At 47.5% G+C, this 19295-nt stretch overlaps 1 protein-coding gene across 4 annotated transcripts in view; it reads left to right on the top strand.

The window, feature by feature from the left end:
• Positions 1-19295, top strand: part of LOC1273644 (neural cell adhesion molecule 1) — a 235028-nt gene that overhangs the window by 10403 nt on the left and 205330 nt on the right. For all 4 annotated transcript variants that reach the window (XM_061642366.1, XM_061642364.1, XM_061642365.1 and 1 more), the window contains exon 2: positions 5045-6591. In XM_061642366.1, coding sequence (XP_061498350.1) covers positions 6204-6591 — 388 coding nt within the window. In that variant the 5' untranslated portion in view covers positions 5045-6203. The remainder of the gene's footprint in view (positions 1-5044; positions 6592-19295) is intronic.

Raw genomic sequence — 19295 nt, 5'->3', positions numbered from 1 at the left:
ACCATTCCTAAATCCTCCCATTCCCGCAACAGCCGACGCGGTTCGATTCGTTCGTTCCGTGGAAAAACACCTTCCGATTGCTTATGAGTTGTAACGTATCATATAAAATCTGCTTTCGGAGAAATGCTGCGCTGGAAAATCGAAACTTGCCTGCCCGACTCCCCTGCCAGGCCTTATTATTCGCGTGCTGCAACTTAAACACATACATTCAGCCGCACACACACACTGAACAAAACTCAGCGAACACATGCTGGCGCCGCGCTTGTTTGATGAAGTTGTTTGATTCCTGAAGAAAACTCACGCAGGTTGGAGTCCAAAACCAGGCAAGACAGAAAGGTGGCAGGTGGCATGAGTGGCCGGTAGCAAAAGGTGAAGAACGACGCTCGAATCGACGTCGTCAAAGCGAAACCTAATCTGAATCACAGTTGTATTATAATAAAATTTTATGTTTATATTTCCGCTTTGCTTCCGCACCCTGCTCCTTTCCTGCCCTTTCCTCTCCACTCCCCGTACACAACAACACGTGCACGATGGATTGGAGCAGTGGAGCAGTGTTGCCCTTTGCCAAGCTGCTGACGCAACCTAGTCAACCGGTGTCCGCACACGAAACCGGAAGCCCGAAACCGTTTCCCCGCCCTTGGTCGCTATGGTCAGCGACGGTTACAGAGGGAGGAAGGGAACGCCTTTTTCTTCCTCCAAAACAGGCTTTCCTTTCGCTGTGTGGCAAGGTTGGGTTTGGATTTTGCTCTGCCCATCGCCCCTTCCCTCGGCTCATTTTTCCCCCTAACGCCACGGGTTGGCTCGAAAGTACGGAGCACGAAAAGGCAATCTCTGGTTAATGGAAAATAAACCGCCCGCCCGGTGGCCAACCTAAGCCGTACCATGAAAGGTGGAAAGCCCACTAGCCCCACTATTGTGTGTGTGTGTGTTCCTTTTCCGTTGTAGAGTGGAACAAAAAAATGTTGGAAAAGAGAGCAAGAGTGAGAGCGGGTTCTTTGGGGCGGTTTTTTGTGTCGAAGAAAAGAACCTACCAATAGAACTACCTCCCGAAGGAGAAAGGAAAGGAGGGAAAAAAGTAAAGAGGCATTTTCTCCATTGATCGTGAAATGACCGATAAATTTTTACCCCATGGGCAAGTGGTTTTATTCCTTCGTTTTCTTTTTTTTTCGGGGTTTACGTTTCACCTCCGCCCGGTCGAAACCGGAAATCCTGTGACCGTGACTGTCGATCGTCTGAACGCGTCGAGGACATCGAACGGAGAGAAGAAAAAAAACCTCCCCCGCCACTATAACAATGGACGCGTCAATGAAGGTTGGAACATAGTTCCCCTTGGACGTAAAGAACGCCCGAATGAACGCCCGAATGACTGGTGTACTGCCGTGTCCTTACGACCAACAGAGCTAGTACCGTTGCTATCGAGCTTCCAAGTTTTCGATTAATCGTTCTCGGAGTAAGATTTGCCGGCGCGTATTGATGGTAGAAACAACGGGGAAACAGACTGCGGTGTTCGGACGGGCAGTGCAGCAAATCCTGCACCACCATCGAGTGCATTTAAATTGCTTTTGATCGATCTTACGAACCACCGGAACCTCCGGAGTGTGGTGCATCTCCCAAGCCAGCCCAGTCCAGTCTTTAGCAGTCGTCTAATAGGATTGCTGTTCCATTGCGCCGTTTGAAGATAGGAGCATGAAAAACCCCAACACTGAGGATGGCTGAGGTTCTTTTCATCGGCTGGAAAAGCACCTGCTGATGAGATCCTGTTTTTCCCGGCACTGATCAGCAGGATTGGTTTTGCAAAAGCGAATTGTTGCATCTGCAGCACTGCCGAGCCCGAACTCAATTGCAGCTCGAAGGGTCTCCGGCAAACCGGGGTGGAAGCCAATGAGCTGCAAGAGCGGCACGCGGGGCACTTGCACCTTTCTGCTTTCCGTCAAACCCGTCTCCAATTAGTTTGATCTGCAGCGATGATAGGGCGAACGAAGGTGCATGCTAATGCGGCTGGGGCTACAGTTTTAATAAGACGTGAGCAAAACTCGCCTCCAAAAAGAGGGGGAAAATATATCAAAGCAGCAGTTCAAAGCGAACGGCCGACCGGCCCGTTTTGTGCGTCATTTGGTGTAGTAGCCTCATTTGCGAAACCATCTTCCCGGTTGCGTGGCGTTTGCGCTTAAACCGTTTTCACATTGTCGCTGGCAGCAGATATCAGTTTCGAGCGTTTTGCAGTACGGCTCAGACTGCCCCCGATTCAGTCGGCCCGGGATGTCTTATTATTCATCGTTCGAGCAGGGAATTTATTTTCATTAAACTCGAACAAATTATGCCACTTGTCTGGGGCGTTCGGAGGCCTCACCGGCCCAGCGAAAGCAAGTGCGCTCAACGCCACTCATGGGGGGGGTTTGATTATGTTTCACTCGTATTTAAAACGATTTGAAAGCTTAGAAGCAGGAGCAGCACCGGCAGCAACCGGCACATAAAATTCATTAGCGCGGGTATTATGAAGTCTTACCTTTCTTCATTTTGGGGATCCGCTTTTTCTTCGAGCGATGTTGACGATGTTGTTTTTTGGACTGCAAACTTTGGGATTCTTCCAGTGCAACAGAGACATCAAGCAGGATCTTGTTCCTGTCTTACACCTCACTTTACTTCGGTATAGACTGGGAAATGAGAGAACCGGGCAGGAGCAAAGCGTTTTATACAAAACGGAATGAGCAATTTCATACGAGCATCTTGGACTATTCACACTGCTGAGAATAAGTTTAATATCACTGGCAATTATGTGTTGCATCTTTTGATAAAAATGATGTTTAACTCAAAAGTGAAGGAGTTTGTGAATAATTTGGTTAGAATAATATAATTTTTTTTAAATAAATCAACAATTTCTTGATTCACACGATGGCTGGCACTGTTCAATTACATTAAAAAAATGATTCAAAGCGTTTCTTTTGCATTAATGTAAGTTAAATAAATATTATTAATGTAGTTTATCTCTTGCAAAACCCAGATTAGCCAGAATCTTAATTCTTTAAAAGTCTCATAGTTTTTAAAAGTTATTTTATGCACATGTTTTGTCGTTCAAATTACAAATTACAATTCTTAAATTCTTTAGCATATTACGTCTGAATATTCGTTGTTATTTCCTTAATAAGCTTGGCTTTTTAAAATAATTTCTACTTTTTTTCTTTATATTAAGGAAGCAAGTTTATTGCTTCGTTTCTGGTCTAATATGATTTAGATGATTTTTTATTGTTTTAAATCGAAAATATTTGTAAACGTCTCGTGGTTTAGCTCAATCAAAATTGCTGTTTCTTTTGCGAAAATTTCACTCGAAAGGAAATATGAACAGATAAAAAACAATTAAAATAATTAAAGCTACCCTTAAACTTACTACCACCACTGTTTTGTGTCTACCATCCCGGAATAGCGCCGTATCCCCCGGAACGCGCCAGTTCGCTCATGAATGTATTAACATTTTTTGTCACCTGCACAGCCGTGCACCTGGTAATTCCGGTGCAAGATGTGCATACGGCGGGCGTTGATGAAGATATGAGCGCGAGGAAATTAAACTAACGCTCGGCTGCATGCTGCAACGGCTTCTTTCACTTGGCAATGGGAAAGCTGCCGATAAAGCATCACCATTGTCGGCTGGATGCAACTATTTCGCAAAATCCGGCGCTACCGTCCTCCGGCCCCGTCCCGTGGTTGTCCACGAAGTTTGATTGTGCTCATATACACAAACACACACACACACACACACACATCTATGTATCATTGTGTTGTTTTCTTTGCCTTCCTTGAACGAGTGCAGCAAAATTAAGCTTATACGCAGCCAGGCGCACACTACCTCAAAAAATGGGTGGATGTGCTGAAATTTCACCCCACCGCCAGCACTCTCGCAGCGCGTACGAGATTGAATCATAAGTGTAGCCTGTCGGAATGCATATGTATGCAAATTAGCACAACGTGCATAAGACACTCGACACTCGGTACGATGCATCGCTAGCTGCGCAGCGAAGAACAAAACCGGCACGAAGCACTGGGCGAAAAAGCGTGTCCCAAAACCGTACGCAAACAATGGCACGGTGTCTTGGAATTTTGAGTGCGGTAGGAGCGGGAAAGGGACGAAGACATAGCAACGAAGAAAGCGTCAACTGATAAGATCGCAGCACGGATTAGCGAACCGAAACAACCCGGCTCCTCTCAGCGAGTACACGAAGCTGCTCATTTCGGCGTTGTGCCGCGCCCTGGCAACATTCCGCCCCTGGGAGAAGGGATCCCACATTCCAACGGTAGGGCCGTCGTCAGCAAAATTCATTAATTAAAAAGTGGCAACAAATGAATTTACTTGCCTGCTTGCCTGTCGGTAGAGAAGGAAGAGGCAGAGCCAGAGGTGGGAGCAAACAGCGAAAGCTTAGCATTTCATTTTCCTCGAAAAACGGTGCCCCTTCCTAATTTTCCCCCCGAAATGCGTCACGCTGTAAGTATGCAGTATACATTCCGCCGCGCGTAGGATGCAATGGGTGGGCTTGGTATATTTTGGTGGGGGATGCATGGGGCACACCGACGGGGGAAGCAGCATGATAACGAGCGGAATAGTTTCGCAATTTGATAAAACAAATACGTTAGCGAGCGGGAAAGGGGGAAGGGAGTGAAAGGCAAGGACGAAATAAACTAAAAACTGTTAATGAATTTCATTCGCACCGAAATGTACGGTTCGTTTGGTTGATTTGCAGGAAGTGAACTAAAGTGAACTGCCGGTCGCCCGTTGACGCCGCATTTGGTGCGACCTTACATGCTCCCTGCTCCATAAGACGCGTGTGTTACATTTGCTGCTTGTGCAAACAAGATTTCTCGCCAAGCGGATATGTAATGGGATTTCACATTTGTTTGACGCGAACGCGTTTTGTAGCATTAAATGAATTTTCTCCAAAACCAACTTGTTCTTTTGTCTTGGTGTTCTGTTTTCTAGAGTGCTTTTTCTACCCATTTCCGGATTAAATTATCAAGACAAACTGTTGATTTCTTTGTTGATTCTTTTGCTTCACAGAATCCAGCTGCACCACGGTTAAAAATCGTAGCATGCAATAAGGCCAAGCGTTAAAAAGTGGAGAAAACCCTCTTGCACCCCTCCACCTAAGGTGTTGATCATAGTATTGAGCATTCGCCCTGAGGGGCCCTTTCCGCTGCGTGCGCGCCTTCGTGAATAGGGACACGTGAAAAAAAAAACAAAAGCTCCGAACGAGTGGGCGAGAGAGCAACAGCAAAAAAACCGAGCTGGCACAAAAACCTGTAGCTGATAATTGCATTTTAATTATCCAGTCCTTTCCTCCGGACCGGATCATCCGAAAACAAAGTGGTCAGCGGCTGATGGACGGCTCGTAGTGTGCGTGTTGCTTACGGTGGGTAAATAATCAAACGCGCGTGATAGAGAGAGAGAGAGAGAAAGTGCGAGCTTTTAATTGATAACGCGAAGCTCCCCTTCGTACACACGCAGTGGTGGTGGTGGTGGTAGTGTGCACAGCTGGCGATGATGCTGATGATGCCGGCGGATGGTAATTTGCGCGGTAGTAGTAGCAACAGCAGCAGCAGCAGCAGCACAGCCGTGCCAGTAGTGGTGTGTCCGTTGCCCGCGTGCCGAAGGTAAGAAGCCCGTTCCAGTGCGTGCGTCGTCCGGTCGATTCATTAGGAAGTCATAAAATGAAGCGCCTGTGTGCAGGTTGACGAAAACGGAAGAAAAAAGGCTCTCCGGAAGATTGAGTGAAAATACAGTGACGCGATCTAACGCAGTGTGTGTGTGTTTGCGTGTGTGGTGTAGCTGCGTATGTGTGCCGTGGCCCTTTTTCAATGTCGATGCGCGTCGATAACTAGACGAGTGTGTGAAGTAAAAACGTGTGGATGGTGGTGTTGGTGAGAGGTTTGATTATTTCCGCACAGCAAGTTGTGAAATTGAGAGCTGCCAGTGTGACGCCGGTCTCTTGAGTAAGTGTTGATAATCGTTTAGCCAAGTAGTACGGCTCCTTTGAAAGTGCAAGGCTATTGACGGTTGCGGACTCGTTGATCAATAGAGCATCTTTTTGTGCTGACAGCATTCTGTAGTAGGCCGTGTAGTACTTGGAGTAGTCTTCGTGCTTGCCTTCCATTAGACCCGATAGAGGGAAGCGATCCAAAGCACCCCTGTATCAAGACGATTACGGTACGACGAGGGGATGGGCGCACTAAACACCGCCCGGTGGTGGCATCAAGCACATCCGGCTACAGCTATTAGTGGAATGATGGTGGCTGCACGATCCAGATCGGCCGCCAGTGGTGGCAAAAACAGCGTCCACACCAACGGCGACGGTGGCACTAACGAGATGGCGAAGCGCAATGGCCGCCGAGCCATCGTTACCGCAAAGTGCGCCGGCGACAATGGCAGCAGCAGCAGCAGCAGCAGCGGCGGCAGTGGCATCATCACGGCGGTCGCCGGCCATCGAAGTCAACGAGGCGTAGTTAATTGCTTTCTACGATTTATTTTCCTTCGCAACATGTTCATCCTCCTGGTCGTCATCAGCGGGCTGCTAGTGTCAACGGCAGATGCGGTCATCTCCAGTCGTGGTAAGTTAATAACATTCCATTCGGGGCAGGGTGGGGTTTTTTTCTTTGCGGGCTGCTCTCGCCTACCCTTGTTGCAGTTGGTGTGGGCAGCTGGGGCAAGGTTTGTTGGTCGGTTTTATTGGTCGTTCTTTTTTGTAGCTGTTGCTGTCGTTGTCGGTTGGGTAGTCACTTTGTGAGATCGTGCTCGACAAGTGCCTCCCGGGGAGTGGTTGTGCCTCCGGAGCCCGCGAATCTTAATCCTGGTGCTATGGTGACCCTGGTGGTACAGCTTTAAGCGATGGATGGCAAATGGCTTTATTACACATCACAGATACGCTCTAGCACACATACACTTGAGGATGCTCTTGACGTTTCTACGTGATATGTGACATTAATAAATGAAACAATTGAGGTAACGCTCGTCGCGTGATCCAGGCGATAGTTCCGGAAATAGCAAGGAAGATACAGTTTATTCCCGGAAGAAGGGAATGGAGATGCATTATGCTTCGTTGGATGTTCAGGACTTTGTTGTATATGTGTGAAGTCCTATGCTCATCCAATGCCTCTCGCGCTGTTGCAAGGCTTCTGAAAATTAGGTATAGAATGTTGTATGCTATTTCAAAACGATCTGCCACGGAAATGTCAGTCCTACGAGTCGTCAACTCTTACGGCTTTACAACATTGCGCGTCGTGTGCTAGAGCAACGTATTGTTCGAGTTCCTCATGCAAAGGCAATCTTGCCAAGATAGGTTCGAGAATCATTTGCCGACAGCGGTAGTTATGGATTGTCTAGGATCAGGAATCTCCCAACTGTGGCCTTCGGGTGAATTGTGGGTTTCGGGAGCTTTTAAACTGTACTACACAGCAAGTTAATAAATAGTCAATGTGTTTTGACTATTTTTAAAAGAACCTAAAACATCAATAATTGACAGCTGTTAAAATTTGACATTTTACAACAATAATTTCCATGTATAACGAATATTCGAATGCTTTGAAGGGCTCACAGAATGACACTCGACATGACATTATTTGCGAAAGCAATGCGGGCTAAAAAATAGTTTTGAAACCCTTGGTCTAGATCAGATACAGTGGTTTTGTGCTAAAAGAAGAACATTTTAAAATGTTTTTAAATGCCCAGAATGGTCCAATAGGATAGTATTTTGCTAGTAGAAATAGGATTCTATTTTAAATAGCAAAATTCAGGTGTGATACCTCTATGTTTTTGAAAGGTGTACAACAGGGTTGTAAAAGGTAAAGTTTGAATAGTACAATTAGAGTGTTATTACGATAGGACACGTTTATAGGCAAACAACTACGTGCTAAACATTTTCCTTTATTCGTCCTTGTATCATTTTTCAAGTTATCAAGTTACGGTTGCATACTAACTATATTGCATACTTTACGGCGTTTTTTTGAAAGACAGGGCGAAATGAACTTTCTTTATCACCTCGAATTGTATTCCAATACCTACCAAATTAATGGTGTTCTTTCTCATAGCTCTTTGATTTGGAGAAGTTTGGCCACCAGAACTATGTCTTGAACCACTGATCTTGACATAAGAAATATTGATTATATTTATTTGAACTGGATAAGCAAGCATAAATCCTAAACCGTTAGCAAAAATTATATCAAATTCCAAGCCGTATTGTGAAGACTTTCAAGCAGCCAGACAAAGCACACTAATTGAACGATTCTGCCAACACTGTAAAAGAGACCAATTTAACTTTCCCCAAACGAAACATCCGGCATAATTTCCCCCCAGAGTAGTAGCACACGCTTTATTGTGCTGCCATAACTCCTAGGCCCTTGTGATGTGATTATCTGTGCTTTATGATCTTGGAAAACTATTTATTGCTCGCCTGCTCGTTTGCAAGTTCACATTATCATACCGTTCCGGGCAGCGGCGGGGGAGTAAAACGCTGCCTGTGACTCTTGTAAATCAGCCGGAGTCCCTCCGTCAGCAAACAAAAATCAAACCTTCATATCAGCAAATTCCCAACTTTGCACCTTCCGGTGACCGACCTACGGTAGGCGGCTGAGGATCATTGTGCAAACCCCATGCCAACCTTTCCCCCTCATGTTCACCTAACCAACCGACCGGGGATGATAGCTAGTTTTCGGTAGGAGGGTTATTTAGTCATAAATCTTGTACCGGGGCGCGCGTGCACACTCACACACACACACCTTCTCCTCCCAGCAACGGAACGGTTTTACAGAACGAAAAGGTGGAAACAAACCAGAAGAACATGTGCACTTTCGAAGCGAGAAAAACATCTTCTCGGCCTTAACTTTCTCCCGGGCCATCCTTCACTCACTCCTTACTGGTGTAGGGGAGGGGAGCTCGGGCTAAGGGTTTCCGAGTTCCGATACTAGTCGTGTTTGCTGCAAATGATTTATACATGACACCGCGATACCCAAGCAAAGAGAGAGAAAGCAGAAAGACACGCCTCGGCTAGAAGTTTGGCGCAAAAGCAACTTGTGCCGGTTTGACTTTTCGGGCCTGTTGTTAAGTTCTGCTACGAGGGAGAGACAAAACAAAAAAAGAAGCTCCTACTATCCCTAGTGCCAGATTAGATGTTTTGTCGGCTCTAACTCTAAAGCACCAGCTCCCACGTGGAGAAGGAGGTAACGTAAACCAACGGCAGGCGTGTTGTTGTTTGGCGCTGGTTTGGTACAATCGCAACGAAATGGCCGCCTCCCACAATTCGGGCTGCGTTGAATCAGAAGCATAATGATTTACATCAAACGCCATTAAATTACCATAAATAACAATTTATCTATTTCCAGTGAGCTTTTCGCCGAAATGTGGCGAAACGCGGAAGGTGGCCACGGACACGGGCTTGGGATGTGGTGTTCCCTCCGTACTGCTGCTGCTGCTGCTGCTGCTATACAGCGCAACCATCCCCAGAAGGCAGGCGGGGGCCTAATTTTGCACCCATTAAACAATTGAAAAGTTCCTAATGGACTTTCCATCCATCCATCTATCTGGCCGTATATTTTTTTTCGGCCTCCTCCCTCCACCACCATTGGTGTGCTGATGGTGTGTCCTTTGTGTGTCGTTTATCTGAACGCGAGCGGCCACAGAAAGTGGTCACCGCACGGGCACACACAAATAATAAAAAAAACAACAACACTCACATTGTGCCTCGGCACCGGCAGCACAATCGGCACACAACAATGCAATGCAATCAGCAAAATCATGATACTGCCACGAGACAAATCCATTTTCTTATCCACAGTTGAAAACTTTCAACCATCGTCCCGGCACCGCCCCATGCCCCCTTTGGACGGCTGAAGCTGTAAACTTTTTGCCATAAATCAAGCGGAAGACACACCACCGGACCACCGAGAACCGGTTGCGGGACGAATGATGGTATCGTCCCGAGACGGACCGAAGGGCAATTCGTTGTCTTTTCTCTTCCCCCCTGCTACGGGATATGTTGAAGGATGATTCCCGTTAAACGGCCAGCAGGGAACTGAGCCGTTTTGGACGAGTGGAGCTTTTGTATGTGTGTGTGTGTTTGTTTGTATTTGAGCGATAGAGGTTACAACATGCCCTAGCAGCGGTGGTGCAAACTGATCGTGTCGGTGTGCCGCTTCGGTTTACCTCAACGTCCGTCAGGAGAGCACAGCACTGCACAGCAAATTCTAAAGAAGCAGCAAACTATTTTCTGTTTCTTCTGGTCCCATCGTTCGAATCGCAGGCCAATCGGCAGTGGCGACGGCGGAGGAGGCCCACGCCCTTTGGTGGGATGCATTGTTTGGAAGAGTTACTCCGGAGCCACCGACCGGTGGCAGCTGGGTCGTGGGTTTCGAGGACCGCACCGGAAGATATAAAGCACACGAGTGCTTTTGGCGATTGCGATGACATCGGTAAATAAAATAAATGAAGAGACGCGGCGAATGGATTCCACTTCTGGAACTTCCTGCCCTCCACTTCAAGACGCCCGACAAAACCGACTCTAGCTCTAGGACTATTAGGGTGCGACACGCAGTGGTGCGCGCTACAGGGTGAGCTGCACGGGCATGCTCCATTATCATTTCAAGACGAAAACGGAACGTTGCAAACAAACGTTGACATAAATCGATCTAATGGCTGTAAATCCATTAAAGGCTAGTTTCTCACCAGGAAGATAAGAGACCACACACTCCGGCCACGGACCCACGGAGCTGGCGAATAAATGCGAATGCGATAGGATGAGCGCGCGGCCGCCCGTCGGCCAATCGGTTGCTATCAATCGAGTGCCGGTGGATTGATTGTTTGGAAAATGGCATGCACGAGGGGAGGGTTTGGTTTGGCTTCGGTTGGTCCCATCGCATTATCTCTACCAAACGATCCCGATCGCATGGGGGGGAAGCCCGATTAATGATGATAGCGCTGGGGCTTTGTGTCAATGCGATGGCACACGCAAGAACGGCCGGAAAAGGTCAAAGAGGAGGGAGAAATGTTGAGAGGGTACGATCCATAATGAATGTGCTCGACGTCGTCGTCGTCACAAAAGTGCCCGGGAGCGGGGTGAGGATAATGTTTTAAGCATTTAATATCATTATTGAAAGGTTTCGAGCTCGGCGGTGTTCTTCGGGGCATTCGCGGTTGGTTGGTTGCTGGGGCGAGATTGATGGGAGGAGGTTTAGGTAAAAGAATGAAGCGCAAGCTAAGGACGATGATGGTCATTTAATACAGCCCACCCAAGATGTATGCAGCTTAGCGTTGGCGAAAAGGGAACCACCGTTTTCCCCTTCGCAAGCGGTGCTGTAACTGTACGCGGCGCCATTGCATACTTTACGGCGCGTCAGCAGCAGATGAACATGCGGCGAATGTAAATATTTGGCTCGTTTAGGAAAATTATTTCGCAACAAATTTTACCCAGCAAACATGTACCATCCCTTCCTGTTTACACACACACACACACACATACATACACACAAGGGGCAGTAGAAGCTTGGAGCTGAAGCGTTAACTGTTCACTCGAAAAGACATGATGAGCCCGAACACGGTGAACGGCGTGCACACTAGAAAGGAAGCAAACAACGCAACCATCTCTCGTCTTTTCCCGAGCGTTCGGGCTTTTCACTATACCGGCGTTAGCTTTTTCCACGGACCTGTGCCATATTCACCCTTGTAGCATCATTTGGTTGTTGTTGCTTTTCTTGGAGGCACTCTGAGTGCTTCCCGTTTGTATCATGCTTGATAACGTGTGTGCATGTGTGTGGGTATGTGTGTGTGACTCTATGTTTGATCAACACATCTTACAGCCTTTTCAACAATACATTGCGTTGAATGAAGGCAAAAGCTGCTGCGGGAAACTTTAAGCGCCATTGCCGTAGAGAGAAGCACAGTGTGTAGACAGATAGAAAGAGAGAGAGAGAGAGTGAGTGAAAGAGAACCCACACCATCGGAAAGCCAGCCCACCCACTTGACGGGAGGGCCGCTCATGTTTCACTGTATAATTTAATGTTGCGTGGCAGTGGCAGTAGAGCGCACAAAAGACAACGGCGGAGGCCCGCTGCAGGATGTAAGAAAACGTGTTCGCCTTTTGTTTCGTCCGGCTCGGTTGCGGCGCGTTGGTGCGTTGTATTTGCACTACCGTGGGGCGCAGGAGGCGGGCGGGAAGGCCACCCATTTTCGGCACCATCTTCGCGCCGTTGGTGCTGGCTGATGAGAAACTCAAACAGATAGGCAACAGCGGCTCGTTTTGTACACTTTCATCCCCATAGGCGACTAGCTTCCCACGCCTCGGCCCGGAAGTGATCGAGGAATCGGGTAGCGCCCCTTACACGCACACACACGCGCGCGCCAACACAGGGCAGAGGAATACTAAATATTTATCGTCTTGAAGTAATTACATCCTGTGCGAATTCGACTGAAAATGGTCGATGCTGGTTGTCGTCGCTGGTGGGCGAACAGCGGCTTTTTTCTCCGTTCGGCTCTCTTCAACGGGGGAAAAAAAACAAATGGAGCTAGTGTGGTTCCGGCAATGTGGAGCAGCGGGTAGGGTGGGTCACAACGGATCCGGGGTGATTTATACGCTACGAATTCGAATTTTGTTCTGCCAAATCGACCGAATGATGCGTCAAGGCCGGTCGCTGGCTGCTGTGACAGTGTGAGCCATCGGTGGTTCCGGTTAATGTTTCCCGCTCGCGCACGCCACTATCGATCGAGATGGGTGGAAAGCTACGTATCGTACGAAATTTAAATGGCTTTTCGGGTGGCTTCGAAATGGTGGAACTGCCTGCTGAAAATGTTCGTCAGCTGGCTAAAATGTTTCACTGGTTCATTAGCGAGTAACGGTGGCGGGAGCAGAAGTGAAAAGGTTATGTCTGTTGTGTTTGGCCTTTTTGTGTGAGCGAAAAAGCGTTGGTTATTGATTTTGGAAGGGGGTGGGTAATGATTTTCAGCTTTGCTAGTGGACAGGCACGAATGAGGCCACCGCTTATGAGTATGTTTTAATGAAACAGAGTAGATGCACTATTAGCTTTACCTTTATTAGTTGGTATAAATGAAGGGAATAGGTTTTTGGGAAATAAAAAAAAGTCAACAAACGGCTCCAGCATGATTGCTCTTTATCTTACATTTTCCAACAACTTTTTCGTTTAAAAAAAAGCCTTACTAAGGGAAAAAATAACTGTAAATTATGTTTTATTGTAAAACAAGACGAAATCCCGCGCCGGGGAATGCTTCCCCCCTACTCGGCAATCTCACATCGCACCGAATGACCGATTTGGGACGCATTGAAATGAAATGTTTCTTTTTGTTTTTCCTTTTTTTTTCCTGGAACAATTCACACCAATTCCCTCCCTTCCGCTGGGCCTAGGTTGTGTGCGGCCTAGTGGCGGACGCGTGCGGCAGTACACATTTCATTCGCACTTTGGCCTATAAAAATAAAATAAAATCTAACGATCGGGAAATAAAATCAAATGTGCAAAGCGAAGGGGAAATAAAAAAAAACTAGGCACCACAACCGCCTCATCCCACCTCATCCGTGAGTGCTCCCGGGACGGACGAACAGCTCCGTGACGGAGCGCGCACCCCAAGCTTTATATCAGCACCCATCAGCGCAGCACGCCGAACCGAGCACCCAAAAGGGGAAAAAGCAGCCGTTCTCACGCTGAAATGATGCTGATGGTGATGCTTTGCAATAATGTTGAGGGGGGAAATTGTGGGCCGTTGAAAGCGTCGGCTAGAGCTAGAGAGTATCGCTAAGCGTGGTTTTACAGTGGGTTTTGCAGGGCCTTTTTTCACGATGGCGTTAGCCATTGGAAAACAATATAAACGAAGCGGATAGGATTTTACGCACTGTGTGTGGGTGTGTGTGATCGGGATACAAACGCGTGCACACATCATTCGATTGTGTTGAATTTGAAAATGACGTTTATACGTGTGTGTGTCCCTTTCCAATTGCTCAATTTAGCTGAGCTAAGGGAAAACTGTGTCTGTGTGTGCATGGCTGATAGTAAAGGAGGAATGATTTTATTAGCTGTATTTTTGCTGTTATTGTTCAAACCATTCCCCGTCGGGACTTTCGCCCGTAAGACCGGGATGATGTTTTTATCTTTCCGATGGATTATTGAAAAGTAGCCACCGCTATTTGAAAACCCATCACCACGGACAGATGGGCCAGGCGTGTTGCCCTTCGGGGCAAGTACTAAAATATTCAAATAGCGCCCGGCGATGGCGATAAGAGAGTGACCGTTTTCCCGACCGTTTGGAAATGGGGGTTCATAAATAGATCAATTTTGAAAGTGTGTTATGATTATGTTGCAAACACAGGGCGCCGTGGCGTTTGGTGGGCGAGGTAGCAAGTCTCTTTTCATTGTTGGAAGCATACCTAGTAGGCGCGCGCGCGCGTGCCATCCCTCGTTGTGTTACGGCGTGCTGGGCGCCTCCATCAATCAATTACGGAAAGCGAACACCACCAGCTTGCACAGTAAAGAGCCCCATTTACTTAGGCCCATCATGTAAGCCGGGGATTAGGTGCAACCATCGGTGGAGCACAATCCACTTACGCGCGGGACCGAGGGTCGCAAAGCTGTTAGCCCCGGCCCGCGCGAGACTGCAGGGAGGTGTAATACGGCCCTGGGAAAGTTTGGCGTGGCGTCCATCGTTAAAAGGCACCAATCAGTCTTTTCCATGGCTTCGGGCAACATGTGCGGCCAAGGTAGAGTGGTCAGCAAAATAGTTGCAAATGGTTTGCGGTGTGTGTTGTCTGATTGCTTGACTTGACTACTTGTACACACACACACACACACACAGACGCACAACTAAACGCGCCCATGTAATTGGATACTTGTGAAACGGGTAGGGTTTCTTTTTCGATTGCCTTGTCGGTTCATGGCTTGTCTATCGCTCAGGTTGAGAATGATGCTCGTTCCAATACTGAATGCCGCTGGTACACATTAAGTGCTGCTTGTATGCTGTCATTTAGTTGCAATGCTATGTTCTAAATTTTCACTCTCTCTCTCTCTCTCCTTTGATTTCTCATTGGCAGAGTTGCATTCAAAACCGAATTGAACCAGTTAGCATGTCCAAAACGGTCGTTCGCCGGATGAGATTGGATACGATTTTTTATTCATGTGTAAAGCGGCCACGTCACAGGCTTTGCTTTGCTAGACAGGTGCACTTTGCTGCCATTCCACGTGTCTGGCTATTCAACTATCAAACCCAGAAAGCATATGCGAGCCCAGCAATGGCAATCGAGGTGAGTGAAGCCACTGGTCGGCTCATCGGCTCACTCTTACGGCGGCAGGAGGCATAGGAGTTTAATTAGAGGTGATCTGGCAAAAAATCTGTCCAGCACATTCCGTTCACTCACTGCCTAGCCTGGCACACAAAAAGCAACAAAGATTGGGGAAGAGAAAAATGGAATAAAATGGATTGAAAAGAAGACAAAGCTTTTATTCCGGGTTGCCAGCGAGGTGTACAGTTGAAGAGAAATTAATTAAAATTAGCATTATAGGTTGTGGCTTTCCCAATCGGCCGGTACACAACCCTTTCGAACCCTTGATTGACGGCATGCGAATTCGACAGATGTCATTGTGCGCTCGGATAGCCAAGCAGATAAGGGCAGCGCGGGAGTGGAGAGTGTGTTCTATTGTTCTTCAAGCAGCGTTATTATGATTGAATTTAAGAGGCCCGAAGCTTTACGCATCCATTCAGCTCTATTGGAAATGGGCTGAGCGTTCGGCTGGTCGGTTTGGCTGACACGTGCCAAACCATTTTACCCTCCCTCCCCCCCCCTTCCCCCTCTACGGTTGTCTGGGTGGACGGATATCGTAGAGGTGGGGAGGGATCTAGCTAGTGCGGTCGAGCATTGGAGGCAAAAATAGACTTTAGACTGCTCAACACAATTGGAATCTAATCCTTTTGTTCGCTGTAGAGCGTATCGTTTCCCTCAAAAGCATACGATTGAAAGGAATGCGTCCGTTTCTTTTGAGATGACCGAGATGGCCAAACCTGAGCTCACAAAGAAGTGATTTGGGTGGAACAAAGGGGAATGTAAACGTAACAGAGCACATTAGCGCTGTACAGTATAAGGCAAAATCTTTATAAGGCAGAATCGTTAGATTTGAAGCAAAGATCCGAAATAAAAAAAGGTAAAATAATGGTTGCTTCAAAATATTATTTCTATAATTTTCGCTTTGGCCAATAAACAACAACGAGATTTTAAATAACTTGTTGACAAAGAACAACTATTTCTTAATGAGCAATCAAATTTGAAGTGACCGTACAATGTGCACATCAAATATAGACAGCTATCCGAAAGAATGGAACATTATAATGAAAATTTTTCGAACTTATTCAGTCAACAAAAAATATAAAAAATAATAAACACAAGAGCTCCAGGATGATCGTCCAATTCCTATAAGAAAGAAAACGACCCCCTTTACCGTGTTAAGATGGCTAGGATGGGCTACCATCCCAGCGCTGGTAGTGACAGTTATTGATGGTCATTATTAATATCTTTGTGCCGTGTTGTATCAGCCTCCTCACATTGCCGTGCTGTTATCTTGTGCTGTGCTTTGTAAATAGATGAGAGTTAGGAAAGTACGTTACAGGAAGAATAATCGTACGTTGCTCTGCGTTTGACATACTTTCCAAGAGGCGATACTAATGAGGATCGCCCGTAGAGTGAGTTGTTCCAAAAAACCTTTGTCGGAAAGGACAATTAGCGCCTTTTACGTGGAACAATAGAATGTAGCTAGGTTTGTTGAACAAACATGAACAACAAAAATGGTTTAGAGTTCTTTGTGATTGATTCTTTTTTCGGCCAAAATCAATTCCTAATCCCGGTCTGTGTCGAAGCTTCTGAAAAGCTGCTAATTTTATCGCTTGCATAGCAAACTTTGGATCGAATAGATCCACCCATAAGCTGGTTGTATCAATGAAGCATTTACAATCAGGCTTGCTTCATGAGCAACGCTGCGGTGGAAGCTAATTTTATTAAGCACTGACATCGAACGACTCCCGGACCTGCCCTGAAAGAGCGACGCGCACCGGCTTTGTCAAGAAGTCGCAAAGAAACGAAAAGAAATGAAACTCTGACTGGATGAGGGGCAGAAGAGAGGAGCTCGCGAGGCTGCTTATTGGATTAGAAGGATTTTGCTTATTTTTCAGTCATTCTATCATTCGCTTCCCCGCAGGACGGGGGTTGGTTGGAAATTGTGTGTGGCACGGAACGCAGGAAGAACGCGCGAGAAGAGCAAGGGCGATGGGCGAAACGACTGGCAGCAGTTAATGTTTTGACGATAGCTTATTTGTTGATTGGATTTTCGGGCCCTGTGTCAAGGTGTGGTGCGTGTGGACCGTCGACCGATCGCGAAGGTATCACCCGCACGTCCGCCTGCTAATAGCCGAGACTGCAGGATTTATTGATTTTGGGGCCCGAAACGTTAAGGGCGGGCGGGTGAATGACGGTGGGAACCTAAATAAAAGCTTATTAGCGTAGAAATGGGGGGAAGTGATTGGCAGGATAGAGCCGTCGGCCGACCCAATTGTCTGTCGGGGGGTGGTAGAAGTTGGTACTGCTTAATCGTGACGTTTGATTTTCGATTTGTTTGTTTCCTCTGTTTTCTTTTTAATGATAATTGTTATTTGATTAAGGAATTTAGCGCATTAAGAAACTGGCTCGATAAGATTCTATTACTACATGACGTTCGTTACTTCGATTTTTGTTGTGCAAAATTAAACTGTTTCCGCGTCGATTTTGGGATTAGCTTAGTACGCGGCATGCTTTATCGAAGCAATTGGTTCGTTCGCTCACCGCTTCACCGTTAAACGGCTGCCACATGCTGTGATGGATGAAGCACAGTTGATTAATTCACCAATGTTCGAGAAGTGCCTCAATCGAAAGTTAGTTTATACAAGTGTGGGCCCCCCCCCCCTACCCCGCACAGTAGTAGCGTTGTCGTAAGCAAGTGTTCCGGGTGAGCATACTTGAACACGCTCCGGTGACACATGACATCGCATAAGCTGTCATGTTTATCATAATGGAAACTATCCTCTGTGTGTGTGTGTGTGTGTGTGTGTGCGTGCTGTCGTCTTCCATCACCTCACTGCCACTGCTGTATAGATTAGTGCCTTCGCTCCTTATGATTAGACCGGGCGTTATCATCGTCTCTGGCAGCGGAAGGATAGCGGATGGGGCGCGTGCGGCAATGTTCGGCAAAGGCAGATTAGTTCGTTAACTGGCATCATCAAACGCTCGAGTCGAGCAGATACTTGAAGCTGAACGAGTGCTTTTACCCGCTCGGCAGAACTGTGTGTGTGCTGAGTTAAAGTGATCTTCTGACCCGGGCTACAATAAATCGCAGCGCCCCAGGATGTGTGGGTCTCGTTCGCTTGCTGGTAGGGCGATAGGGCCATAATTTCACCCCTAAAACCTTACAGCGAGCGAGGTTGCAAAAGCGGCCCCCCCCCCAGTTTGAGTAGTGTGTTCCTTGCCCCGTCTTTCCCACGGCTGTGAAGACACGTACGGAATCAGTTATGCGAAGTGCGAAACACACCGTGACCGTGGGAGCTTCGGGGGACCACCCGAAACACACACCGAGCAACCGGCGATGGATAAAGCTAAGCCTGCCCTTCACCCCACTCTTGGTGCTACAGGCACACACACACACAGTAAAAAGAGGCGAGAAACAACCCCAAAGAACGATGAATGGTACACGTGGTCGTCGTGCGCAAATGATAGCACCATCGTCCCGGTGTGAACGATAGCGTCGTCGTTGGGATGCTTCATCCAAACCGCACATCCCCCGATGGTTGTCGTCGTACCGCTTGGGAGCGAACGTGATGGTGCTGTGGGGCTGGGGAAGGCCACGTGACGATGGATGTGAGATAACAACAGCAAAAAAAAGCGGGCAAAGAACAACGATGTCCACGGCACAAAACATGGCACCAAGAAAAAGGCGCACACGGACTTGGCTCTGTCTGTGTGTGTGTGATTTGCAGCAAAAAGCTTCAGAAGATTTCCGCAAGCGAACAGCGCCGATTGCTTGGGAGTCGGGGACGCAACATTTGACCGTGGGTTGAAGAACGCCAACACGGTGTGAAATATTCCTCCTATCGCGCGCGTAGAAAAGCTTGGCGCAGGGTTGGTCGTGGGTAAATAAATGCAGCAGCCCAAGCGCAACATTACGGTTGGTCATTTACCGAGGGGGGGGGGGGGGGGTGGAGGTTCCGTCGCAGCATCGCTTGCCTTGAGTCCTTGCCTGCCTGCCTGCCTGCC

The sequence above is a fragment of the Anopheles gambiae genome, chromosome 2, assembly GCF_943734735.2.
Source record: "Anopheles gambiae chromosome 2, idAnoGambNW_F1_1, whole genome shotgun sequence".
Lineage (NCBI taxonomy): Eukaryota > Metazoa > Arthropoda > Insecta > Diptera > Culicidae > Anopheles > Anopheles gambiae.
The sequence above is the reverse complement of the archived record's forward strand: the minus strand, read 5'-3'. Positions and strand labels throughout refer to the sequence as shown.